Source organism: Hirundo rustica, chromosome 6, assembly GCF_015227805.2.
Source record: "Hirundo rustica isolate bHirRus1 chromosome 6, bHirRus1.pri.v3, whole genome shotgun sequence".
Taxonomy (NCBI): domain Eukaryota; kingdom Metazoa; phylum Chordata; class Aves; order Passeriformes; family Hirundinidae; genus Hirundo; species Hirundo rustica.
Window position 1 is genome coordinate 17,762,238 of NC_053455.1, and position 24,164 is coordinate 17,786,401.

Consider the following 24,164-nt stretch of genomic DNA (forward strand, 5'->3'; position numbering starts at 1 on the left):
CCCATGTCTTTGAAGAAGTGAATAAGCCAGTTGCCAAAGTATCAAGGTATACCAAATTATTTCAATTATGAATGCAAAGAAGAAAACCTCTTCACTTTGCAACTAAAAAGAAAATGTCTAGAGAAATAATTGCACGGCCCAGTGATGAGAGTTGGAAGAGTTGCATTTGGTTTATAATCTGTGTAGATTTTTTTTATCAAAAGAGAATCTAAGAATCTAATCTAATCTTGCTTTACTGTGACAAATATCTGGAAGTATTTGAATTCTTTACTCCTTGAAGAACTGCATGCTGTTGACTGCAAAACCTGTTCAAGCTACAGTTAGATTTTATTGTGGGAAAGGTTTAGCTGTTTCCTTTATGAACAAATAGTGCATCAGTCTTCCATTGCAAAATAAAGTTAAAACTAATTAGAAGACATTCAGTAAAACCCATTGTTTTCAGTATGGGGAAAAATCAGTCTGTGAATTGGTGAGTTGTTAACATTGTGTTCTTAATTTTCAGGATGTTTTTCCTAAATTATTCCCTAAATTATTTTGCTTAATTTAAAAAACCTAACTAGTGTTCACCTTTCCACAGTGAAGTTGCTTAGCTATTTGTAAAAGAAGAGCTTATCAAACCAGTAGATGTGTTCCAGCTAATCAAACTAACGTGAAGTGCCCATGCATATACAAATATTAGGAAATAATCTGTACATGCCCATACATTTTTTAATTATTAATAATGGTTTTTGGCTAGCCAAAATATAGGAGCATTCCATCATACAGGACTGAGGAGACCTATCCAGTGCAAAGTATCTTCAATCACCCTAAACAGAATTAAGTAGTCCTGAAAACATAGTACATATCAGTAGTGCTCAGTACCCCACACATTCTGATTAGCTGAGATAATTTTATTTTAGTATACAGGAATGTATTTTTGTGACTGAACTTGAACATCTGTCTTTGACAGCGAGTTGACTGTTCCATCCATCAGCTTATTTCATGAAGTTAAACCTGCACAACTTTTCTTTGCATTATACAGGTGTTGTGTATGCTGTCTCTAAACACTTGGTATAGTTCAGAAGTTTTTGGTTCTGCTTCTGCTTTTTTTCTTTATTTACAGTAGAATTGTTTCAAAGAATTATATTCTCATGCCAACATATGTTCATAATTCCCATTTAAGTGAATGGGAGTGTTCTATACAAATAATAGGTTTATATAGTCTGTGACTTGAATAATTCCCTTGTAAAAAGAAGTATACAAACCAGGAAGTCAGCAATAATTATATATATGAATAATTCACTGGCACCTAACTTTCAGCCAACTTGTATAAGTAATCCTTTTCTCTTTCCCATCTGCTGCTGAAAAGAGGTTCCAGGTAATGCTTTTATTTTCCTGTCTAGTCCATCTTTTACTGCCACTTCCCATTTTCCTTAAAAAGCCATCTGTCATGTTGGGTGCCATACCATGCACCTATCACTCTTTAGAATGCTTCTGTATGAAAAATCTGAAATTTATATACATTAATTGTAGTTCTGTTTCACAAGTAAGCTAGATACAATTTTACCTATCAATATGAACTCCAACTCCATGAACTATTATAATTTCCTATGTTTCACAAGTAGTATTTTTCAGTAATGTTTATTAAAATATAAAGGTCAGCTCTCTTTCCAGCCCTCTAGTGGACAGCTGTTTTACATGGGATGATTTGACAGTCTCACCTGACATGTCAAGGTCTATATGTAACTAAATTATTTAAGCATTGTATTCCCTGTATCTGCACCAGGGAGTATAAAATGGCACTTACTGCTCATAGGACACATGAAAATAATTATTTTAATATATTATTATTATAAGTTATTTTTGTCAAGAAGCAGTACTTAGAAGCTACCAACCTTCATTATCTTGTAATGGAAACCAGACCTCTGTAAAGTTTCACAAATGACTTTGAAGAACTTGCCAAGAGTAAATGGAAAGAAGTCCTCCTTACTTAAAAAATTCATTCTATACTTCATGCTTGCCAACACCTTTTGAGGAGGGCAATGCACAACACTTCATGCTGCAGAGTAGTGCAAAATCAGTTGGTAAGTTCTCTGCAAGTCTCCCTAAGTGTGAAGTGCAACTTTGGTGCCCCACACAGGAAGGGACTTTTTCCTTTGTACCAACAACTGTAATTTGCTCTATGAAATCGTGCCCAAAATAATACTTGTATTATAAAAACAGAAATAAATATAAATCACAGTGTTATAAGTTACCACAGAACTCAAAGAATTGGTGGTAATTTACATATGCTGTAAACAAGAAAATAATTTCTTGTTCTGGACATAACTTTAGATACTCAGTAACAGTGAGGAAAATATGGAATGAAATACATCATACAAAAATGGGTAGCAATACTTAAGCTATGTCTAAAGCTGTGAACAAGGTATTTTTTTGTTTCAGAAACTACTTCAAATGCTCCAAAATGCTTGAACTCAATTTTTATGGTTTCATAACAAGAAATATTGAAATACATATACCAAATCTATTTTAATTTTGAAAATAAAGTACCAGTATTGAGGTATTTATTTCCCTTATGATAGATGGCTGGAACTCTCCTTCCCCATGCTAAAACTGACGCTATCCATACATGAATTCACTCAAACATGTTATTCATGCTCTCCTTCCTGTCTTTTCCATGCAGTTTTTGAGCATGCAGAGAGTTATGCATACAGGTATATGACCACTGTGTGTTTTGTATGCCATTAATCACTCTGCTGCACATCACATAGCAAATTAAACATATTTTCACCTTTCACACCTTTCAAAAGGACTTGGATAATGTATTCTCATATTCTTCAGCATTCCTGTTTTTTAAATGCTCCAGTTGTTATCTTGAAACTTAATTGGAAAGAGAATACATACATACTTGTAATTTGTGTTCCAGTTCCGCTGTTCTGGATCAATATGGAATTAGTCTTTTCCTGGGCAGATATTTAGATAAATTGTTTAGGTGACCTGTGAGATAATGCAGCTGAGTAAACGTTGTCAAGTTCTCCTGACCAATGTACATTCACTTTATTCTGTTGTGTGATAATGTACAAATGTAACTGTACTCTAATGGTTACTTAAGGATGATACCAACTTGTATTTGTATCTGTAGAGCCTTTAAGTATAGATGGTCTTCTAAAGCAGTTGTAAAATGAGATTATTTCACCTCTTCTCCCATTCTGTCACAAGGAATTTGCAGGCAGTGAATGGTGTAAAACCACCACATTCTAGAACCAAGCAGCAAAGAAATATTCAGTTCTGGAAACATAAACCTCTGTCAGAACCATGTCCTTTCAGTTTTTACTGCTTTCATCAAACTTCAAATATGTTCTTCTGCTATATTTAATTTTTCTTCTTTATTTCCCCCTCCAACTCATTTTTCCCTCTGGGTTTCAGGGACATGAGTGAATTGGGGCCAGGGTAGGAGAAGAGGAAAGAGATGAGGTTTGAGTGCTCTGTGTCAAATATGAGGCTGACAAGTGAAAGTAGGGCTTTTTATGCTGTGTTTTGGTAATTTCTATAGGAACAGCAATGAGGCTGTTGCAGAGCTGTCCATGAAGTCCAAATCAGAAATTAAGAATATAAAGTCTTTTGGAGCATTCTGGAGTGAGCTGTTTTGTATTAGGCAGGGAAGATGAAAAAATAAATATAAGAAAATGGTATTTTATTTGATTAACTGAAAAAAATGCTTGTCAACTGGCCTTCAAAATACAGTGAGCAGACAAATCATATTGTTCTGAGAAAAGACAGTCATTATTTTGCATCAAAGTAATCACTCAAGAGCAGAGATGAAATTAGAAATACTTCATGCTAAAAAGGAATGTGAAAGAGATGTGCTGCTTTATGTTTGATGTTAGTTTACTACACTGCCTACTGGATTAAATAATCTATATGTCACTGAATCTATATATCGAATTTATTTTTAAACAAATTGCTCCTCTTAAAGGTCAAGTTTAAAGGGTTATCACAGCTACAAATGCTGCATCTATAGAATCAACAATCAATGCTCCTGAAAATGACTAAGAATAGTTGCATATATTTAATAAATAAATAGAGCTCATTTGTTTATGTGTTTCTTTGTATAGGTACAGTTGAATGTAATGTGAAAGATGTTACGGATATTTGTTGAACATATCTAATTGAGATATCCTAATTAAATCTGGGCTATTCAGAAGAGTGGAGCATAAGTTATGGCTGTTACTCCTGCATTTGAATGGTTTTGGTTTCCTTCCACACAAGCTTTGATCAATATCTCATTTCAGTTATGGGCAGGTCCATCTGGGGTTCTTTATAAACTATTACAAAAGCAGGAAAAGTTAGGGGTCTGCTGGAGGCATGTGGGAAGAGGCATAATTAGATAAATCAGGTAAGCCTCTATTCAGCAAAATTGCTGCAGAGAAGATGAAAGTACCTTGAAAAATGGAAAAAGCTACAAATATTTTAAAAGTGGTCAGTCACTTTAGAACAAGCTTTTGCATTAATCCCATGGATTGTTGAAGAATTAGAGAACCTAGCACATTAAACAAAGGCTTTTTATGTTTTGTCTTTCTGCTATGACAGAATCATTTCTTTTCAAGATGAATATGACTATAAGTTGAGTATGACAGGGCTATGAGATTTCCCTATGCACTAGCAGGTTGGAAGGTGCTGTTAGTATGGAATGGGTGACGGACAGCCTTCTCTTATTCACAGTTCTTTATTTCAGACCACCAGTTAGTAGGGCACTGCCACAGCCGGAGAAACTTCAGACAAATAACGTGGGGAAAAAAAAGAGACCTATAGAGGTAAGAAAAATGTTGCCCTTCTTGTCTTTTTTTAGGATTTTGTTTTGCTAGAAGCTGACACACCTTGTGAACACATTAAATGATTGTTTTATTCTAAATATATCAAAGGTGGAAATAGAGAATACTGGGTAAATAGCAGAAAAAGTGGGAGAGGATTTTTTCTTGTAAATAATAAAAAAGAAGGATGATATTTCTTTTTCTTGCAAATGGAGTATAATTCATTTCCTAGTAATCATGAAACCTTAGAACTGGCTGTAGAAAGCAGGATGTCTTGTTTAGATAACTGGATTGTTAAAGGGTGTATTGTTGCTAATAAAACTAAGCAATTTTTTAATTCAAATCTTCTTAGAATTTATTTTAAATTTTCATATTAAATTCATCACTGATAAGAGATTTTAAAATAATGTTAAAATTTCTATTAATGATGAGTTTAGCTTTGGCACCTTTTCTTTTCATTACATGACAATTGCAAACAAATATAACAATTTTTGATTATTCTGAAGTAAAAATTTAATCTAACCTTGGAAAAATTTCCAACCCAAATATTGTTGATTCTGCAAAATATTTGGTGGAGCATAGTAAACAGCTTTTTGACATCCGCGCTCTAGAAGTTTTAGGCTGTAATTTAGGTTTTAGGTTTCAAGTTGCTGGCTGGAATTAAATTGTGGGCCAGTGTTGGTCATTCTTTGTTTCTTGGTGTCTTCTGAGTTAAAAGAACTTTATTTATTTATGTGCATGTGTATGAGTAGCTCTTTCAGAGAGTGTGTGTGTGTATATATATATGCCTGTGTGTATTATATGCACATTCTGCAGCACTCTCCTGAGAGGTGGGAAGGGGTGATTGCTGTGCGTGACAAGAAAGAGCAGATGTGTAAAGTGACAGGGGAGGCACGAGCTCAGTTGCTGCTGGTTTGAGATGTAGTTAAATTCCTTTACCAAATAAGGACATAATTTAAAAAATTAAATCCTACAGAAGGGATGGAGGTTCATAACTGCTTTAAGGTTTTGTGTGTCTATTGATGTGACTGTCTTTTTTAGGACCTAATTTTGGAGCTGGTATTTGGGTATCGAGGCAAGGACTGCAGAAACAATGTGCACTATTTGAATGATGGTGCTGATGTAATTTATCACACTGCTTCTGTTGGGATCTTGTATAATGTGGCAACAGGTAGGAGAAAACTCACTGGAGGAAAAATTTTTCTTCACACACCTGGGGTTACAGTTGATTAAGTTTATGAATTATTATAATATATAAAAATATTATCTATACTATATACATTATAATATATACATTATAATATATACATTATAATATAGAATAGGTAACATAAATATATACACTATAAACTATAATATATAATATACTCTCATATATATAGTATATAATATGTATTATATTAATTAATTAATATGCTTTAAGCATTGTAAAAGTATGTAGAAAAATATTATTTGTTGCTGAAAATAAAGTCTGTAGAAAATATTCATAATAGCTGCATAAGCAAACAAGGATACTGAAATGTTCCTGGTGACTGAGCTTTAAAGGAAGTAAAGATTTGGGTTTTTTGGTATTAACTTTCTGAAATTTGCATGTTGAAATGATCACAGAAACTAAAAGAGTAATTGTAATTTAATTTTTTTTTTCTAAGAAAAAGTTAACATTTTTATTTGGTTTGCTTTTCAATCATCTATATCACATATATTCCTCCCCAATTACCCAGTGAGTTTAGATAACTTGGACCTTTAAAAAACTACACAATTGCCATTTATTTCTGAGATAGTTAAGCAACTTGCTGTGGAAAACTTGAGGGAATAGTTTGGAGTTACTGAGTGCTGTGCATTGAAACCAAGATAAAAAATTAGGAGTTTCTGTTTTCTGGTTTTATGCTCCAAAATGCAACATGGCCATAATGCTGTTTTCTAACAAATATTATAAAATTTTCAAACATTTGGCCATGCCTATGCGTGTATAAATGTTTTAATTAAAGTTGAACTAGGGTTTGATTTTTTTTTTCTTATTTTTAGGCTCTCAGTCATTTTACCAGGAACACAATGATGATATTTTGTGCCTCACTGTGAATCAGCACCCCAAGTTTACCAACATAGTGGCAACTGGCCAAGTAGGTATGTTTGTATTTTTGTAAAAAGAATTAACATAACAGCATGCAATCAGGGCCTTCATGATAAATCACAAAAATATTTGATTACACTATCTCAGTTTGTATGAGTGTTACTCAGTTACCTGTCCTCTTTATATGTTCCTTTGAGTGTAATTGAATAAAGTTGACAAAAATATTGAGGCATGAAAGATTAAACTTATCTACGGTTTGGAGTATTATCAAAACTATATTTTCAGAAATCCTAAGCCCCATTAAATTAGTCTGGTTGTATTGAACTATCAGTTGTGTTAAATCTTCCAGAGTCATAGCCCTTCCAAAGTATAGGGATTACCTTCATTTCTTAAAATACATGTCAATCTTATGTAGGTTTTACCTCATCGGGTAGATTTATAATACCTACTTGGTGGTTGGATATGATATAGCTGTAATATTCCAGGCAGAACCAAAACCCTAATGGTGTTCCCTACAGATAAATTGAGATTTAGAGGGAAAATGTATATATATATATTTTTTTTTTCATAGTGACATTAAGATCTATGAACAAACCAGGTTAAAAAAAAAAAAAAAAAAGGAAAAATAAGCCCATTTTTCATTAGCATAGCTGGTAGAAATTGCTGTTTCTAGATTTTGTGGAATAGGGATTTTTGTAGCCCTACAATCTTATAGTTTCCATATCTTCTATTGGTTCTCAGCAGATTCAAACCCACATTATTTTCTTCAGTGCATAGAATACAAAAAACCCCCTTATTTTATTTCAGCTAAAATAGATTTTTTTTTTTTAATGTTTGTTTTAGAGGTTTCATGTAAATCCAATCAGTTCTGCGGAGTTTATTACCTGCTTTTCTGTGTCTTTTGGATTTTTAGGTGCATTTCTCATTAAAATTTACTCACTGATAATACTAACTGCTTAGCTAAAATAGTTTCCTTTCTTTGTGAATTTCTTGCCTCACATAATTTTAAGCAAATTTTTAGTGGAAATTATTTAAATGGAAAAAATTGTCAGCAGATTTTTGTCTATGGTTTGATTGCAAAGAATGTTTGCAGGAATTACAAACCTTGTATTGTCTTTGATAATTTACTTTTTCATCATATTTCTTAAATCTGGCTCTGATTGCCTTTCTGTATGGGAGGAATGTGAAGATTTTTCTTCTACTGTGTTGATCTTACCTAAGACAAAACACAGGACTTAATCCTTTTTTGATTTTCATAATCGTTTCTGCGTCAGCTACCAGTAGAACAATTTCAATGTTCTGTAATGTGAATTAAGGCATACAAATCAGGGACAGATGACAAAAAAAAATATATATACTTTAAGAAGATAATTAAAAATAAGCTGGAAGTGAAATACCTTAAAATAGCACTTATTTTTTGATTTCAAATTGATGTTAAGGAGTGAACATACTAAACTGCTGCTACTTTTCCTACCAATATAGTTGGCACAAATAGTGTCACCGTTATGATTTAAATCTTCAAAAGATTTATTGAATCTTCAGGTATCAAATGCTGCTTCTTAGCGGGTTTTTTTCCCAGTTAGTTTGTTAAAAAATCCCTGACATGAAAAAATATGTTTTCATTTACTTTGGCTGAGAAACACCTAGCATACAACAAATCTAGATTTTTGTGTTGTAGCTCAAAATGGAAATCAAAATATATTCATTAATTCAATATATTTATGATTTATTTCTGATGTGACCTTCTTTTATCAGTAATTACTCATCTTTAACAGCAGTATTGGTGCTGCTGCAATGCCAAAAGATGACATCAAGGTGTGTGTTAAGAAATTACACTGAATGTGGCATTCATTTTCTTTATCACTTATCTTATTTCTGATCTAATTATTTTTCTGCTGCTTTTCCATTACAGGAGACTCAGCAGATATGTCAGGTAAGGGAAACAAAATTTTAACATCTTCAGGGGTAGTTAGTCTATCTAGTAGCCATCTGCAGCTTTATAGAGCCGTAAGTGATGTGAATTCATTTTTAGTTTATTAAACCCCGTGTATCAGTCATATTACTTACAACACTGAATAAAAGTCAGAACAGCTCAGCATACTGTAAATATAGAAAAATTTAAAATTTTAGAACACACTTAAAAACCACTCTTGTTGAAACATTTTCCCTTCTTGCTGCTTAGTGATTAGTGAGTTCTAATACATACTGCTACTGTAGCATTCCTGTGTACGCTTGCCAGTTTTATAGACACATTGGGGCTGACAACATTTGGTTTAGACCTTCAATTGAGTGTAATTTAAAATATGCATTTCTAAAGTAAATTCTGTTGAGGAGGCCTAGGTGACTGAGTGAAAAAACTAATCACCTTTCACATTTATGTACAATTGTCATGTACTTATTACAACAGATCCAAAATGCTTTTGATGAAGTCAGTTTAATTTTTCCTCTATCATTTTGAGTCTTTGACATTTTGACAGTCTTGACTGAGATATTTTTTATTAATATGTTTTTCTTCAACTATAATTGTAAAAACTCATCACCATCATGTGCAAATGAGTTCATTGTTGAGCAGCCATAACTGTCTGTCTTGTGAAGACTCTTCAGAGATGCATAAATGTGTGGTCATGTGTGCTAGAAAGTGTAATAATTTTCATGTGGATCTAGAGCTTTTTCTGTAAGAACAACTGTGCATTGACGTCTTTAATGTGTGTTGACTTCTCTTAAATATGGCAAATGGTGCTTGCTCTAAGGATGGGAGGAAGAATGTAGGTACCTTTTCCCACACTTTTAACCTGTATTTAAAAAAACAATGATGATATGGATATTTATATGAAAGAACATCTTTAGTCCTGCATATGGTGCCTGGACACTTTCCCTGTGTCACGTGCCTTCTTTCTACTGCAACTTTAGTTTGAGCTTGTGTATATTACTAAATTCTGTTGTCACTGCCTGAAATGAGCACTCTTTTCTTCTTTCTGGAACCACTAGTCTGGAATCTAAGCTGCTGCCTGCTTTCATTTGAAAGTTGAAAAGTTTTACTTAAAAATTGTTGATGGCTATTTGGCATCCTTCTTACCAACAACTTTTGCTTTTTTAGTTCCAATTTTCAGTTTTCTACAGTGATGCAGGGGTTCTTAAAGCAGTTATGTTTGTACAAGGCTGGAATGGCAAATGAAGTTTCCTAATTGACCTGGTGTAGATTCAGTCCACCTTACTAAAGATGTTTTCTGTTCTGCCAGCTTTATCTAACTGCTCCCATGGTAGCTTTAGCTAACTGCTCCCAGAAGGAGAAGACACCTTAGAACATCTCTCTTGTGAAAGTGTTGAGTACACAGGCAGGATTCAGTGTCAGGACAGAAACTTTCAGAAGGATTCCATCATATAGAAGGACCTAAGAGTCCATATTTTCTGTCTTGCAGATCTTACTCTGATTTTTGTCAGTTCTTTTTCAGGAAAACTAGGTGAGAGTTTCCATCTGCAGCCCAAAAGAAAACTTTTGGCTAAGGTTATAGGGCAGGTGCACAATTCAAGGGTAATACGGAGTTTTACCAAGAGGAGTGTTGAAGAGTGAAAATCATTTCAGAGCCATAATAAAGCTTTTCCTTTCCTCAGCTTCCCGTAAGAACAGCAAGGAGTTTGCTGGCAATTTTTGGGAAGTGTTATATGCTGTCAGCTCCTGCCCCTTCTGTTTTAATGGCACGTCCATACTACACTGTAGTACCTCTCAAAAGGTAATGATAGCACCCTGCCGCCATGAGAGGAAATTCCAATGGGAAATAAAAGAAATGAGGAAGATATAAAGATTGTTTTGGAACAGCTGTAGAATTGTGCTCAAAAACTGAGTTTCATGTGGCTGAAATTTTGCCTAGGTCCCTACTGTTTCCCATCACATGCCTGCCTTTGAGAGCCTAGATTTAGCTGATTAGAAACACAAAGTATGAATCTGAAAGAGAATTTAGTTTATGTGAATCTGGGTCTATGACAAGTGCCGGTAACCTTCAGACTCTGCAATCAAATTTATTAGAGATCAGAAGTGAAGAAGTTTGAGAATCTTACTGTTCTGGAAATGCCTTAGATGCTGCGCAGAGATTGTAACTATATATGGATTGCAGGATCTTTTGAGAAGGCATCGCATTTGGGGAAAAAACATCTGTCATTGTGGTAACTCTCCACGAGACTAGACGACTGCCGCTGGCAAAAGAAAGAACCTGCTCTTTGTCCGGGGGGAAAATATTGCTTTATTCTCCAGTCCTGCTCTGCTTTGGCTGGAGATCTTCCCCAATCGCTTTCTGGGCCAGAGAGAGCCCAGCCCCGCCCGTCCGAGGGCGTTTTCCCCAGGGGGCAGGGCCCAGAGGCAGGGACAAGACATCATCCAATCAGGGAGAAGTGGGAGTGGAAGAGTTAGGTTACAGATGAGTAAGGAAAAACCACGATACAGATTACAAATCCGATAAAACACAATATAAACCAAATTAATGCATTACAACGTCATCATGGTAGAGATACTCAGATAAGTTGAATGGAAAGACAGTTTTTACTGCAGAGAGCTTCCAGTCTGTACAATGCAGACTGAACACCACAGTTCTTCTACGTGGGTAAGCAAGCCGACAGTTCTGCTGATGTTCTGCTAAGGGGGCAAGCATTTCAGACAGGTGGCCATTTTGTAGAAAGGAGATTTTGACCCTGCACTGTAAATTGATTTCTCTGTAGTTATCAGTTGTCCAAAAGCCCCATGTAGAAGTTACGTTCTTGATGAGCAGCTTTATGAAGGATTTTGAGTTAGCATGCTGCTCTGTGTTTTACTAAAAGAAAAACAGGAGAAGACATCTTGCTTTTAGAACTTCTGTTGTGCTTCACAGATCCCATAACAAATTAAGCGACAAGTTAACATCTCTGGTAATGTAATCAGGCCAACTTGTTCATCCTACCTAATGATCTTGTTTGTCATAAATTGGTTCCCAAAGGGAGGCCAAAATCTCCTTTCTTTACTTTTCTTTTTTCCCCCATCTGATCACAATAATTTTTGGGAAGTGCTTATTAAACAGTATTATCAGACATTTTCAAAATGAATACTAATGGCATGTTTTTATATTTGTGTAGCTACAGCTCCTTCTATTCATGTGTGGGATGCAATGAACAAGCAGACACTGTCCGTACTGCGGTGCTACCATTCCAAGGGCGTTTGCTCAGTCAGTTTCAGTGCCACTGGCAAGCTGCTGCTGTCCGTAGGGCTGGATCCCGAACACACCATTACCATTTGGAAGTGGCAGGAAGGTAGGAAAGAGACTGGTTTTGTAGAAGGTGTTTACAAGGTTAGAGATATGGTGCCTTGAGTCAAGAGCTATCGTAACATTAAAGCGTCAGCCAATCAAAAATTAATGCAATAAATGCTGTGTGCTATGCTCCATACAACAAGATCTAAAATAGATGTGTTCACCCATTCTAGTGACTGCTAAATATATCTCCATTGAACTATTGTGTAAAGATCAAGATAGTTCACTGATTTCCAGTAAGAATAATATAAGGTTTTCTCTTTTTAAAATTGTCATTATTATTATTACTACTACTACTACTTTATTCTTCTCTAAAGTCTGATTACTGACTAGGTTGTCATACTCCTAAAATTATTCCCAAAAGTTGCAAATTGCAGAAATGGGGTGCCGGGACAACTCCTCTAGGCATATAACTGGTGCCTTGAGCTATGCTACATGTTTTCAGATCAGCTTTGATGTGTATTCCTGATTTAGCCTAAGGAGATTTGAGCTCCTTTCCTCATCTCCTTTCTGCCTAGCAAAGCCATGCCCAGATTATGGATCTGTTTCTCTAGTTTTAGAGGTTTACTGCCTCTCTCTGTGGGGATTGCTGTTGATCAACTGCTAGCTCTCAGAATTTTAAAAATCAGCTATTAAGTTAATAAAAAGTGATCTTTCATGGCTTGTTTGATAGATCTTGTGGGGATGGATGCAATGTCAGGTGTGTATTTATACAATCTTAAGTAGGATGAAGGATGTGTGGGCATGTTCTGTGTTCATCTTAAGGGTTGATACACATTCAGAATGGCAGCTAAGGATCCCAACTGAGGAGTCTTTATATGGATCAAAATGATTTAAAGTTTTTTAACCAGAAATGCATCTTTTTCTCAGCAAATTCAAAATGTCCATTTTTTTTTCTGCCAGGTGCCAAAATTGCCAGCCGAGCTGGTCATAACCAGCGTATATTTGTAGCAGAATTCAGGCCAGATTCAGATACACAGTTTGTTTCTGTGGGAGTAAAACATGTAAGGTTCTGGACACTGGCTGGAAGAGCTCTCCTCAGTAAAAAAGGGCTGCTGAGCTCCATAGAAGATGCCCGCATGCAGACGATGCTTTCTGTGGCTTTTGGAGCGGTATGTACTTCAACAAACCACCTGAAAATGCATAAAAACAAACTTTTTTTACCCTTCTGCCTTTATTCAGTTCAGTGACACTTTTATAACCTGTTGATTAGTATATCAGTTGTTTTGTTAAACTCAGTTTAGCATTTCTCATACTTACCTGCTAGTTAGAACTAGTACCAGCTTTCTTTAGAACAGAAAGGACAAGACTATGGGTTTGTATATTTTCTGGAGAAACAAACATAGATCCTTTGAACTGATAACACACTGCTTGCTTTTTAATCTGGGTAAAACCAAGCTGAGTCTAGGCTGCAGGAACCAAACAGTAGAAATGAGGCTGATTTTATGCCCACCTGGAGGTGATTGTTTTGTAATCTGTTATGTGCTACTGCTCATGGGTGATCAGAGAGCAGCATTGTCCTGGGGCATTCGCTAATGTTGGGCATTGTTAGACAACTGCATTAGGGGTTTCTTTTGCTTTGGGGGTTTTTGGATATGTGCAGGCCATCTTGCTAAGTTCCACAGCACTGCTGGGTCTGGAGTTGCTCTGCATGAGCAGTTCTCATATCTCCAGTGGGGCAGAAAGCCACAGGTACCTTTGTTTTGATTGCCTGCATTTCTGTCCTGTTTGACCATCTGCCTGCTTGGTACAGACTGAATTTACACCAGTTCTGATTTTTGAAGCCCTAACTGGGCTGTGGTTTCCTGGTTTTGCTACACTATCTCTGTTACGCAGTGGTATCTGCCTGATTTAGATGAAGGCCTTACCAAAAAACCAAGAAATTTTCCAAATGTTAACTGTTATTAATGCTCAGCCCAGGCATTAGTCAGGGATTTGGGAAAACTCTGCAAACTTTCTTATTTCACTAATATTTCATATTCACTAAGAACACAGGTTCTTAGTGTGAGCATCAGGCTCTATGCTGCATGGCCTGAAGTTTGGTATGAGGGTTGAGGATGGAGAGCTTGCAAGGGTTTTGTGAAAAGCTGTGCAAACTGCATAAAGCCAAACCTTCTCCATACTTCTGCAGGGAGCATTTCTGGGGATGCTCTTCTTGATTTTGTCTCCAAAAGAACTGGTTCAGCTCTCCCTAAACAGAAGCTGGAAACAGCCCAACAGTTATACTGTGAGGACGATCTGAGGATCTGCTCTCAACTTCATTTCCAGTCCTCTTTTACTTTATTAGAGCCACACACCTGTACCTTGAAAAAAAGGGATGTAGAGCGTTAACCCACTTCAGTCAAGGGAAGTGTTTGTGCCACATGTGTACTGACACTCATGAAACATGATGATACTACATGTGATACTGAATTTAAGGATTTATCTGTGTTACTAAACCAGTTTTGCTCAATAAACAGTTCCGGTTGGAATCATAAGAAATAGCCCTTTAATTTCAGAGGTAATTAAATTTATTTTAATACCTTTCAAGAGCAGGAAGCAGAAGTAAAGAACAGGCAGCTTTTAATTCTAACTCCAGTCAAACTGTTTTCTTCCTGAACTAAAGGTTACTGTAATCATGTGAGTCTCTTCACCTAACCACAGTAATTACTGCAAGCACAATATATAAAGCAAGGGGGTGCAAACTGCCTGCTTGTGTAGAATGTCAGTACTTACTGTGGTGTTCTACTTTTATTGCCACACACTGCACACCTGATCAGCTGAAAGCATAGATAACCATATGACTAAAGCTTAAGCCATTGCTTTTTTCTTGCAAAAAGAAACGCAGTGATTTTCTTCAAGCTACAAGAAAGCATCTCTCAGACTTCAAGAAGGAATATAGTAGCTCATTTTTTTTTGTCCCTAGAAGTCCTTATTGCCTCTTCCATAGTTTCCTCTTCTGCACCAGCAAATAAAAGCAATTTAGCCTCTAAATGCAAATGGTGTTTATTTCTGAATGTTTTTCTTCCTACCTTACTCAGAATCAGATGATGAGCATATTTTTCCCCTTTTCAGAATAACTTGACATTTACAGGTACTATCAGTGGAGATGTTTGTGTTTGGAAAGATCATGTGTTGGTACGAATTGTGGCCAAAGCTCACAACGGACCTGTTTTCACGATGTACACCACACTGAGGGATGGTTTGATTGTTACAGGAGGCAAAGAAAGGCCGTGAGTCTTCCTTTTTCTTTTTTTTCTGCATGCACGTGTACTCTTTAAAAATGGCTTGGATTCATCCCATCAACACTAGTTGAAACATTAAAGGTAGAGCAGTGGACCCTTTCAGATCCTGGAGAGGTGTTAAGAGCAGTTATCACCTCCAAAGTGCAGGTAACCCCATATAAGCTTCAACTAGCTATTCTTCGCATTGATTATAAGAGAAAGCATTTAGTCTGAAATTTAGAATCATAGAATGGTTAGGGTTGGAAGGGGCCTTACAGATTTTCAAGCTGCAGCACCCATTTAGCTTTAAGCACTAAAAAGTTGCCTAGTCCTTGTGGGTTACTTCTTTCACTGAAGGTGAACGGAGGTTGTTAACCCAAGTAATTTGCACAGTTGTGATTTAATACATGAATGATAAATTTTATAGCAGTATGATGCACAACCTCTTTCAAAGGAAAGATCTGCTTAGTTATGATGGCAGAGGCAAGCTGTCTTCTCTGAAATCTAAGGTATAGCAAGGTTCTTTGTTCCTGGGGTTGCAAGTAAAATATCTCCTCCAGCATTTTAATTTTTTTGGTGCCTTCCTAGTGATAAGAAAATGCTTCAGTCTGTCTGATGACATGACATTTTGCAGGACACAGGCCACTTATCTTTTCAGACACAACTGAAAACTTACTTCTGAGTTTCAAGTATTTCCTTCTACTATTTATAAATGTTGTTATTTTATTTGGAGGATATTCTCTCTACCACTTAGATTTAGAGGCTCTTAATAATTAGTATTTGACCTGAAACAAATAGTAATGAATAAGAACCCAGAATTAATTTCCTATAGGAAAATCAAGTATTGACAGTATGCAAAACTTATTTTCCTTTAGGAAAACTGCATGCTTTTTTCTGCCTTAGTTACAGTTCACCAGCCAGTTTTGGTAAAATCTTCTTGCTGAGTATAATGATCAAAACAGTGCTAGTGGGAAGCAAAGAATATACTATTGCAAGGAGTATCAATTTATAATTCATAATAGTTCTTTTATTAATACTACTACTACTACTACTACTACAACAAATCAGTAATTGTGATTAAGCATTCTGAAGTTCTTTGTAAGATTATTCAGTAATCAAAGATGTAACAGAAGCAGCTCAATATTGTGGAACATCGTATTTTTGTTTCTCTGAGGGGAGATTGAAGACAGATAAGACATGTCCCAGCTCAACTAGAAATTTATCACTCTTTCAATAGACATTATCTACTTTTTAGAAGCTTTTTTTATTTCAATGTGTTCTGCACTGAAAAACTTTTTTTTTTTTTTTTTGGCAAGTGGGAGGGAAATACTTAGTGTTTTTATAATTAATACATATTAGTTGTGTGGATTTTCTGCTGTATCTGTCTAATTTATTTTACAGCAGTGAAAATAATGACATTTTCACAAAAGTGAAAATCTTGTCATTCATTTCACGAAAGTAAAATACATACCTTTTCTGTTTCTCTCAGCTATAATTTGAAAATGTCTGCCTGTCTGATTATTAAGATTGTGATTTGCACAATTTACTGTTCTCTTTTGACCAGACAAATTGCCTCAGTGCTACTCATTCAGACTCAGCAGCACCCATCTTTCAACTTGTTCTGTAAAGTAGAAGAGTGAGGACCTGGAATCTGTGTCTTGCTGGACTGTGAGGCTCAGCATGTTAACATCAACTGTTCAGTCAAATTGAATCTTTAACAATTTAAAGCATATTAAAACGCCTCATTTGCAGTACAGTACATTAAATAATGTAGTTCTTTCATCCATTAGTTGTCCTTTTTGTGCCAGCTATTATACTCATGGTTCTTCCTGATATCTTCATAGTTCAAAGGAAGGAGGAGCAGTTAAGCTCTGGGATCAGGAGCTGAAACGATGTCGTGCCTTCAGACTGGAGACAGGACAAATGACAGACTGTGTTCGCTCTGTTTGCAGAGGCAAGGTAAACAAAGCTGCCTGTCTGTAAAATAAAGCTTATAATTTGTGGGTTGCTGTCTGAATATCAGAGAAATTAGTTCAGCTTTCTCTTATAGCTAGTATTTGAAATTAAAGGCTAAGCTAGAAAGTGCCTGCAACTGATATTGTGGCAGAAAAACATCTACTTTGTGAGATCTCAGTCTTTCTTAAGTATAATATTCCATATATATTTTTATTAAAGACTAATTAAGGATTTCTTGTCTATTTTCTTTTCACACTTCGGTTATCAAATATCAAATGACAATCAATAATTCAACCAGCATCGTGGTATCTACAGAGCTTTGTACTTTCATAAATCAGAGGAGTTTAACAAAAATTAATTTTCTTTGATTATTTAATAACTTGAATTAAGCAAACTTGCTTGACAGAACTATAGCTCTAGATGATATTTTAATTACTGTTCATCATGAGAGGTTATTGTATTTTATCAAAGATAATTCTTTCACTATTGTTCAAGGGGAAAATTCTTGTTGGGACAAGAAATGCTGAAATTATTGAAGTTGGAGAGAAAAATGCTGCATGTAACATTCTAATTAATGGTCATATGGATGGACCCATCTGGGGCCTTGCAACACATCCATCCAGAGATTTTTTCCTTTCTGCTGCAGAAGATGGCACAGTGAGACTCTGGGATATTGCTGAAAAGGTAGGTGTTAGACAATCCTTGTTTAGGAAAAAAAATAGACTTGTGATGGTATTGCAGAATTGAAACTTGTTTTTTACTATATTCTGAAAATAATCCATCTGATGCTGTTGGCATGTTAACAAACTAGTGGATAAGATGCTTTTAAAATATGGACAATTAGTAACAGTTACTATTCTGGGTTTTTACTTCTTCACAGAAGATGCTGAACAAAGTCAGCTTAGGACACGCAGCTCGTACTGTTTGTTACAGCCCAGAAGGTGATATGGTAGCTATTGGCATGAAAAATGGAGAATTTATTATCCTGCTTGTGACCTCTCTAAAAATTTGGGGGAAAAAAAGGGACAGAAGATCAGCAATTCAAGATATCAGGTCAGAAAATATAATTTGCTGTCTATTGTGCTATGTTAGAAACCTTTAATATTTTGTTTCTTAAAAATACAATTCTGTGTTCTGAGGAACATTGCAATGATATTTCAGAGAGCTGGAATCAATGAGTGTGGTGGTTTCAGGCAGATTTTGGGAGAAACCCTCCCACGGGGCCCCCCTCCCCTCCTCCAACCAGTTCAGGAAAAGACTTCCTCAGAGAGAAGTGGAAAAAACCTGTTTATTAAACAGGCAAAGCACTCCCAGCACAATACCCGATGACAAGAGCTTCGTGCCGCTTACGGAGGGATAACAAACTTGAAGAAAGAAAGTCTCCTCTTGAGGGTCGTCACTGTGCTCCACCGCTCCGTCTCCGCTGACGTTGGGAGAAAAGGAGATGTGCAGGGCTGGTCTTGGTGGGGTGGGTTCCCTGTGGAGGCCCCCGGTGCTTCCCCAGGTCCTTAGTCCGGAGAGGTTGGAACAGTTCCGAGAGAGGGCAAAAAAGAAAAAAAGAAAGGAAAAAAAGGACAAAAAAAGAAAAAGAAAAAAAAAAAAAGCAAAAAGCTTCAGCTATTCTACAGCGTCTAACTACGCTAGCACTAAACTAACTAACTGCTGGGGAAAAAAACAACAGAGCTGCTTTCGTCTTGCCGTGTTCCAACTCCCCCGCTTCAAGGTCACTCCGATGAGCAGAGTTTTCCTGGGGAAAAACAAACTACGCTTGCCCTCCCCCCTGCACCCAACAGATGACTGGGGACACACAGTCACCCCAGGACAACGAGTAAATTGTGGCATTTGTGTGACTGTGCTGATACCAGGAATAAAAAAGAAAGAGGAGGTACATGAAGGTGAGAGACAGCATCAGTCAAAACAGCTGGTGGTGTGGACACCAGTGAGGAGTGGTGCTCCTGGGGGCTGGTGTTGGGAGTGGCACTGTTTGACATCTTGGTGGCAGCAGGGACAGTGGGATCAGTGCCCTCAGCAGGTTTGCCAGTGACACCGAGGGTGTGCTGTGGTTGGCACGCTCAAGGGAAGGGATTCCTAGGAGGCAAAATGAGATCAGAAGCTTACAGATGAAGTCTGGATTGTGAGAGATAATGGAAATGCCAGTCTGTCAGTTTGCTGTTTGTTGTGTTTGTTAGAAAGGAGTTAGAAGGAAAATTTTGCTTCTGTTTCTGAGTAGAGGAGCAGACCATTTCTTCTGAGATAAATTGGTCGTAATCAGCTAAGGAAAGTTTTGGAGAGCAAAGTAATGATGAGAGAGAAATATAAGTAAAGAGACCTTGCAGGAGAGCTCTGCTAGGAGTTAGGGCGTTGCTGGAGTTGGAAAGCTGTCCCAAGGTGTATTTCAGAGAAAACAGAAGTAAAGAAACTTCCCTAGTAACACAGAAGGGGCTGTGAGGGATTTGTTCAGCTCAGGAAGCTACTGAGTTTCAAGACTAGAAAGGAAAACTGGAAGAAAGAATCCAGTGTTTAAAGATACATTGGGCAAACAAAAGGTTTGATTTACACCTTTTTATTCAGTACATTTCATCTAGGAGTTCTGGTATTTCTTCAGTTACAACACTTCAGTTTTCCAGTTTTTAACCTTGTAAGTATAGCATCTGGGAGTCAGAGTGTCATCAGGGGGAACGTAACAAGTTGTTAGACCATGAGATGGTCATGAAATCAGCAAATGAACAGAGTTATTCAAGAGATGTTCCCAGTTCACTCATATATGTAATCTGTATCAAAATTATTGCCATCTTCTGCTGGATGTGCATTCCCTGAAAATTTAATTTCAAAAGTTATTTTGCTTAGCAGGGTGAATACTCTGCCTCCCTCCAGTTCTGAATAGCAGATACTTGAAATACAAATTTCTGTACTTCTCAAATATTATAATCTGTTGTAAGTGCCGACCTGTGTTCATGAAACCCTTTTATCTGTTCAGGTTTAGCCCAGATTCTCGTTACCTAGCAGTTGGTTCCAGTGAGAACGCAGTGGATTTTTATGATCTGACTTTGGGTCCCACACTAAATCGAATCAGCTATTGCAAAGATATCCCAAGTTTTGTGATCCAGATGGACTTCTCTGCTGATAGCTCTTATCTCCAGGTATCAGTCATTAATTGTTCAAGGTACTGAATGGAAAACATTCAGTACAGATACTCTGCGAGTATTCTCCTTTGACAACTTCTAAGTTTTATAACTAAGTGTTTGAGTATGGTGCTGTCATTAGATTTATTTTGTCGTAGTGGTAAGTGAATGCCTTTTGTTTTGAATGATTTTCCTGGAGATCAAATACAGAAAATAAGCAAAGAAATGAAAGACAGATTTCAAACCTTGTGTGATGTGTCTCCCTGCCTTTTTACCCCTGATGCTGATGGGCTATCTTAAAAGAGGAAGGAGGACAGTCTGTCATTCTGCAGGACCTGGGGAGCTTTAAAATCTTCATCTCTCTGACCTTCATGATGGCATTACGTCATCATTTTAATGCTAGACTTTGTGGAGCAGCGCCAAAATCGTGGTGTTGCAACTTCCAACTATATGAGGGCTTAAGACATTTCTTAAAATAAAAATACAGTAAATATAATATGCTTTCTATATTTTATTTGCATCTGAGAAGAGAAATAAGCTTCTCTCATTATCAAATCAATGTTTACAGCTAGGGGAACACTTTGTCTCCGTTTTAAAGATAGGAATTTATTTTGCCTTATTTGTATATAGTCACACACTAACACATGTGCAGAATGTGAGTTGTTTCAGTTATTTTTCCTAATTAGACACTTAAATGTTAAGGTTTCTAATGCTTTCTCACTATTGCTTTATGCTTGTCTAGTTTCTGAGAATTTTCAACTCATTGACTAAGTTTTCTTAATAGCTGTTACTTTATGGAGTAAAAAGTAACTGTCACAAAAATGCTTTTCAAAGCCCTCTGGAATTATACTTCTGAAACAAGTTAATGCATTGTAAATTCTTTGTGGTCACCTCAAAGGTCTCTACGGGGTCTTACAAAAGGCAAGTGTATGAAGTGCCTTCAGGAAAGCAGCTTGTGGACCAGGCTGTGATTGACAGAATAACATGGGCTACTTGGACAAGGTAAATGATTCACGTATTTACACCTGTTAAAACCCCTGCAACCTCCAGGAGAAGCACCTACTATTTAAAAGCATATTTAATCCCTTCAGTCAGATGTTTTCTTTCAACATCTGCTCTGGCAGCAGCTCCCCTAAATGCAGCACAGAGCAGATTCCCTCAGTACACAGGGGCTGTTTACCAAAATAGTGATGAGAGTAGAGGGCCAATTAAAACAGATCCAAACATGAAAAGACAACACACAACTAGGGTAATTCAGATTTATTTACAGTACCACAATAATGGCATCTGTATAAGTTGGTACTGACATTTGCATATTAGAAGTCATACAAAACTACTTCTGAATACCTTAAAGTTACTATATTTCTTTCAAGATATTACCTGAAATATAATGCCATATTTTATTTTTATTTTGCAGTTAAATAATTTGTTTTCTATTCTATAAAATTCTGACTTTCTGTGCCCTTTTTCAGTCTCTGTTTCCTGCTTTTAATTATTGTCCTCTAATCATGACCCTCAGTCAAAAATTGAGAATAAATACTTGAAATTCCTCCACATATGAATATTATTTAAACAATAAGAATCCTGACTGTTTGCTGCAATATTCAAATAAAACTATAAGCTTTTAGAGGGCTCTGCAAGACTCATTTTGATAGATTTCTGGGTTTTGTTTGGGTAATCAATTTTTGTCACCTTTTTGAGACAAAACCAAGAAACTGGTATTTCCTGATCCAGTTCAGTATTTCTGATGTAAATTGTGCCTTTTTACATCTAGTGTACGGTGCCCTGAAATGGGGGGGAAAGAATCACAGAAAAACTCCCAAATCATTTACTTATTAACAAATGATAAATTTATTGTTTCTGTGCATTACTGGAAGTATGCATATACCTTGTAAGCAGAGCTTAGTAAAAGCCCTTTTACAAGGCTTTTCAAAGGAAGTTTTCTGGACTCTTAAAATAATTATGTTTTCAGGGCAGGGCAATTTTTCTCTCCCTGATTGTAATTAAGAATCTTCATTGGACTCAGAGTAACTTTTCTTTAAATTGATATGAAAACACTATGGAAGCAACAGAACATAGTTATATGTACTAGAGAATATTTTTTTTTTTATTTCCCAAAAGCTGAAGCTTATTCATCTATGGCTACATGCCATGGTGTTCTATTTCCAATTGTCCTTTCTCTATTAATTTTTTTAATTTTTCTTTTTTATTTGCAAATGCTTCACTGGACAATAGTTTATGTTTTATTCTCACACATGCATAGACATAAACATTGCATTTTTATAGAACCAGTTGGAATATGAGATCTGCTTTCTATTTCCTGACTTTTGTTTTTGCAGTGGTTTTCAAAAGAATTTCTTGATATTCTGTTTCAGTGTTCTAGGGGATGAAGTAATTGGAATCTGGTCCAGGCATGCTGAAAAAGCTGATGTGAACTGTGCTTGTGTCTCTCACTCGGGAATCAATCTCGTAACAGGCGACGATTTTGGCATGGTCAAACTGTTTGACTTTCCATGTCCTGAAAAATTTGTAAGAACTAGTTTTTGCATGGTTACAACAACAAGTACTGTTGATATTAGGATCTTGTCTTGTTTTTCTAGAAGACATATGATGGAAATAATTTCTTCTCTAAATCTGTAGCTTTTTAATACCTCTTTAGCTCTATAGTCTCATATATGTGCTCCCCATCAGAGTTTCCCAACCATTTTGTGCAAGAGCTCAAATACTGTTGATATTGTCTGCCAGTCTGCTTTTCTGCTTAATGCAAATCTCAAAGCCCTTAGTAATTTCCACATCTCTGATCCATTTGACAGATGAGGAAAATAGCTGGTGATTTTAGTCCCATCTGTGTGTCTTCATGGATGAAGAGTTTACAGATTCTTCACTTAACACTGTTGAATTGTTTCACTTGTTTTTATAATTTTAATTTATAATGGTTTTTAAATTTGTTTTCACTGTTAATTTTCAAGATTTGAGACTGCACAGGGTAAACTGCTCACACAATTGCAATGAAAATAGTTTTTTTTTCAGTGTGAGGAATTTTACACAAAACTTGGAAGTTAGTCATGTGGCAAGATGTATTTAATATTACCGCATAAGCTTGAGCATTCTTTCCAATTTGCAAGTGCTCCCTTATTGGCTGACAATTTAATCTACATTGCAGCTCAATAGTAGTTCTCCTTCAGGGGATCTTTCACATTTGATAACCTATATATCTTTCGAACGTTATAAATATGTGAGGCAATAAAAAGGTAAATAAAAACATGCATGCCTTCTTTGATTTAGTAGGGTACAGAATATTTAGACCCTCTCATTCTGTTGTTGTTTGGGGTTTTTTTTCAGGCAAAACACAAACGATTTTTAGGTCACTCTGCCCACTTAACTAACATTCGATTCACAAGTGGAGACAGATACGTGGTCAGTGCCGGCGGGGACGACTGCAGGTAGGTGTCCTGGCCATGACTGTCAGAATCTTCACACTGCTGGACATGGACAGTCCATTTACATAAGAGTGTAAAGCTCAAGTTCAGCCTTCAGCCTTTTATCTGTGTGCTTGCTTTCCTGTTCATACATAGAGAAAAAGAGATCTGAGTCAAATTAAATATCCAAATGTTAAGTGAACAGCTAATATTTAATAAGCTGAAATGTTCACACGAATATTCAGAACATCATACTTCCAATGGGAATTTCTTTTGGCTGTGTTAGCCATTTCTTTTAACAACATTGTAGTCTTCTAAATCTCATATTTA

The 24,164-nt window shown here is 36.2% G+C and overlaps 1 protein-coding gene across 7 annotated transcripts in view; it reads left to right on the forward strand.

Moving 5' to 3' along the window:
* EML5 (EMAP like 5) overlaps positions 1-24,164 on the forward strand; it is a 103,878-nt gene that overhangs the window by 71,315 nt on the left and 8,399 nt on the right. For 4 of the 7 annotated variants that reach the window (XM_040067684.2, XM_058421032.1, XM_058421033.1 and 1 more), the window contains 14 exons: positions 4,715-4,793; positions 5,832-5,961; positions 6,816-6,914; positions 8,774-8,794; positions 11,962-12,135; positions 13,038-13,246; positions 15,189-15,346; positions 17,182-17,296; positions 17,789-17,977; positions 18,174-18,346; positions 20,271-20,433; positions 21,314-21,417; positions 22,791-22,944; positions 23,758-23,858. In XM_040067684.2, coding sequence (XP_039923618.1) covers positions 4,715-4,793; positions 5,832-5,961; positions 6,816-6,914; positions 8,774-8,794; positions 11,962-12,135; positions 13,038-13,246; positions 15,189-15,346; positions 17,182-17,296; positions 17,789-17,977; positions 18,174-18,346; positions 20,271-20,433; positions 21,314-21,417; positions 22,791-22,944; positions 23,758-23,858 — 1,869 coding nt within the window. Of the gene's footprint in view, positions 1-4,714; positions 4,794-5,831; positions 5,962-6,815; positions 6,915-8,773; positions 8,795-11,961; positions 12,136-13,037; positions 13,247-15,188; positions 15,347-17,181; positions 17,297-17,788; positions 17,978-18,173; positions 18,347-20,270; positions 20,434-21,313; positions 21,418-22,790; positions 22,945-23,757; positions 23,859-24,164 lie in introns of those variants that run through there. The other 3 variants (XM_058421031.1, XM_040067685.2, XM_058421035.1) reach the window with 3 other exon arrangements.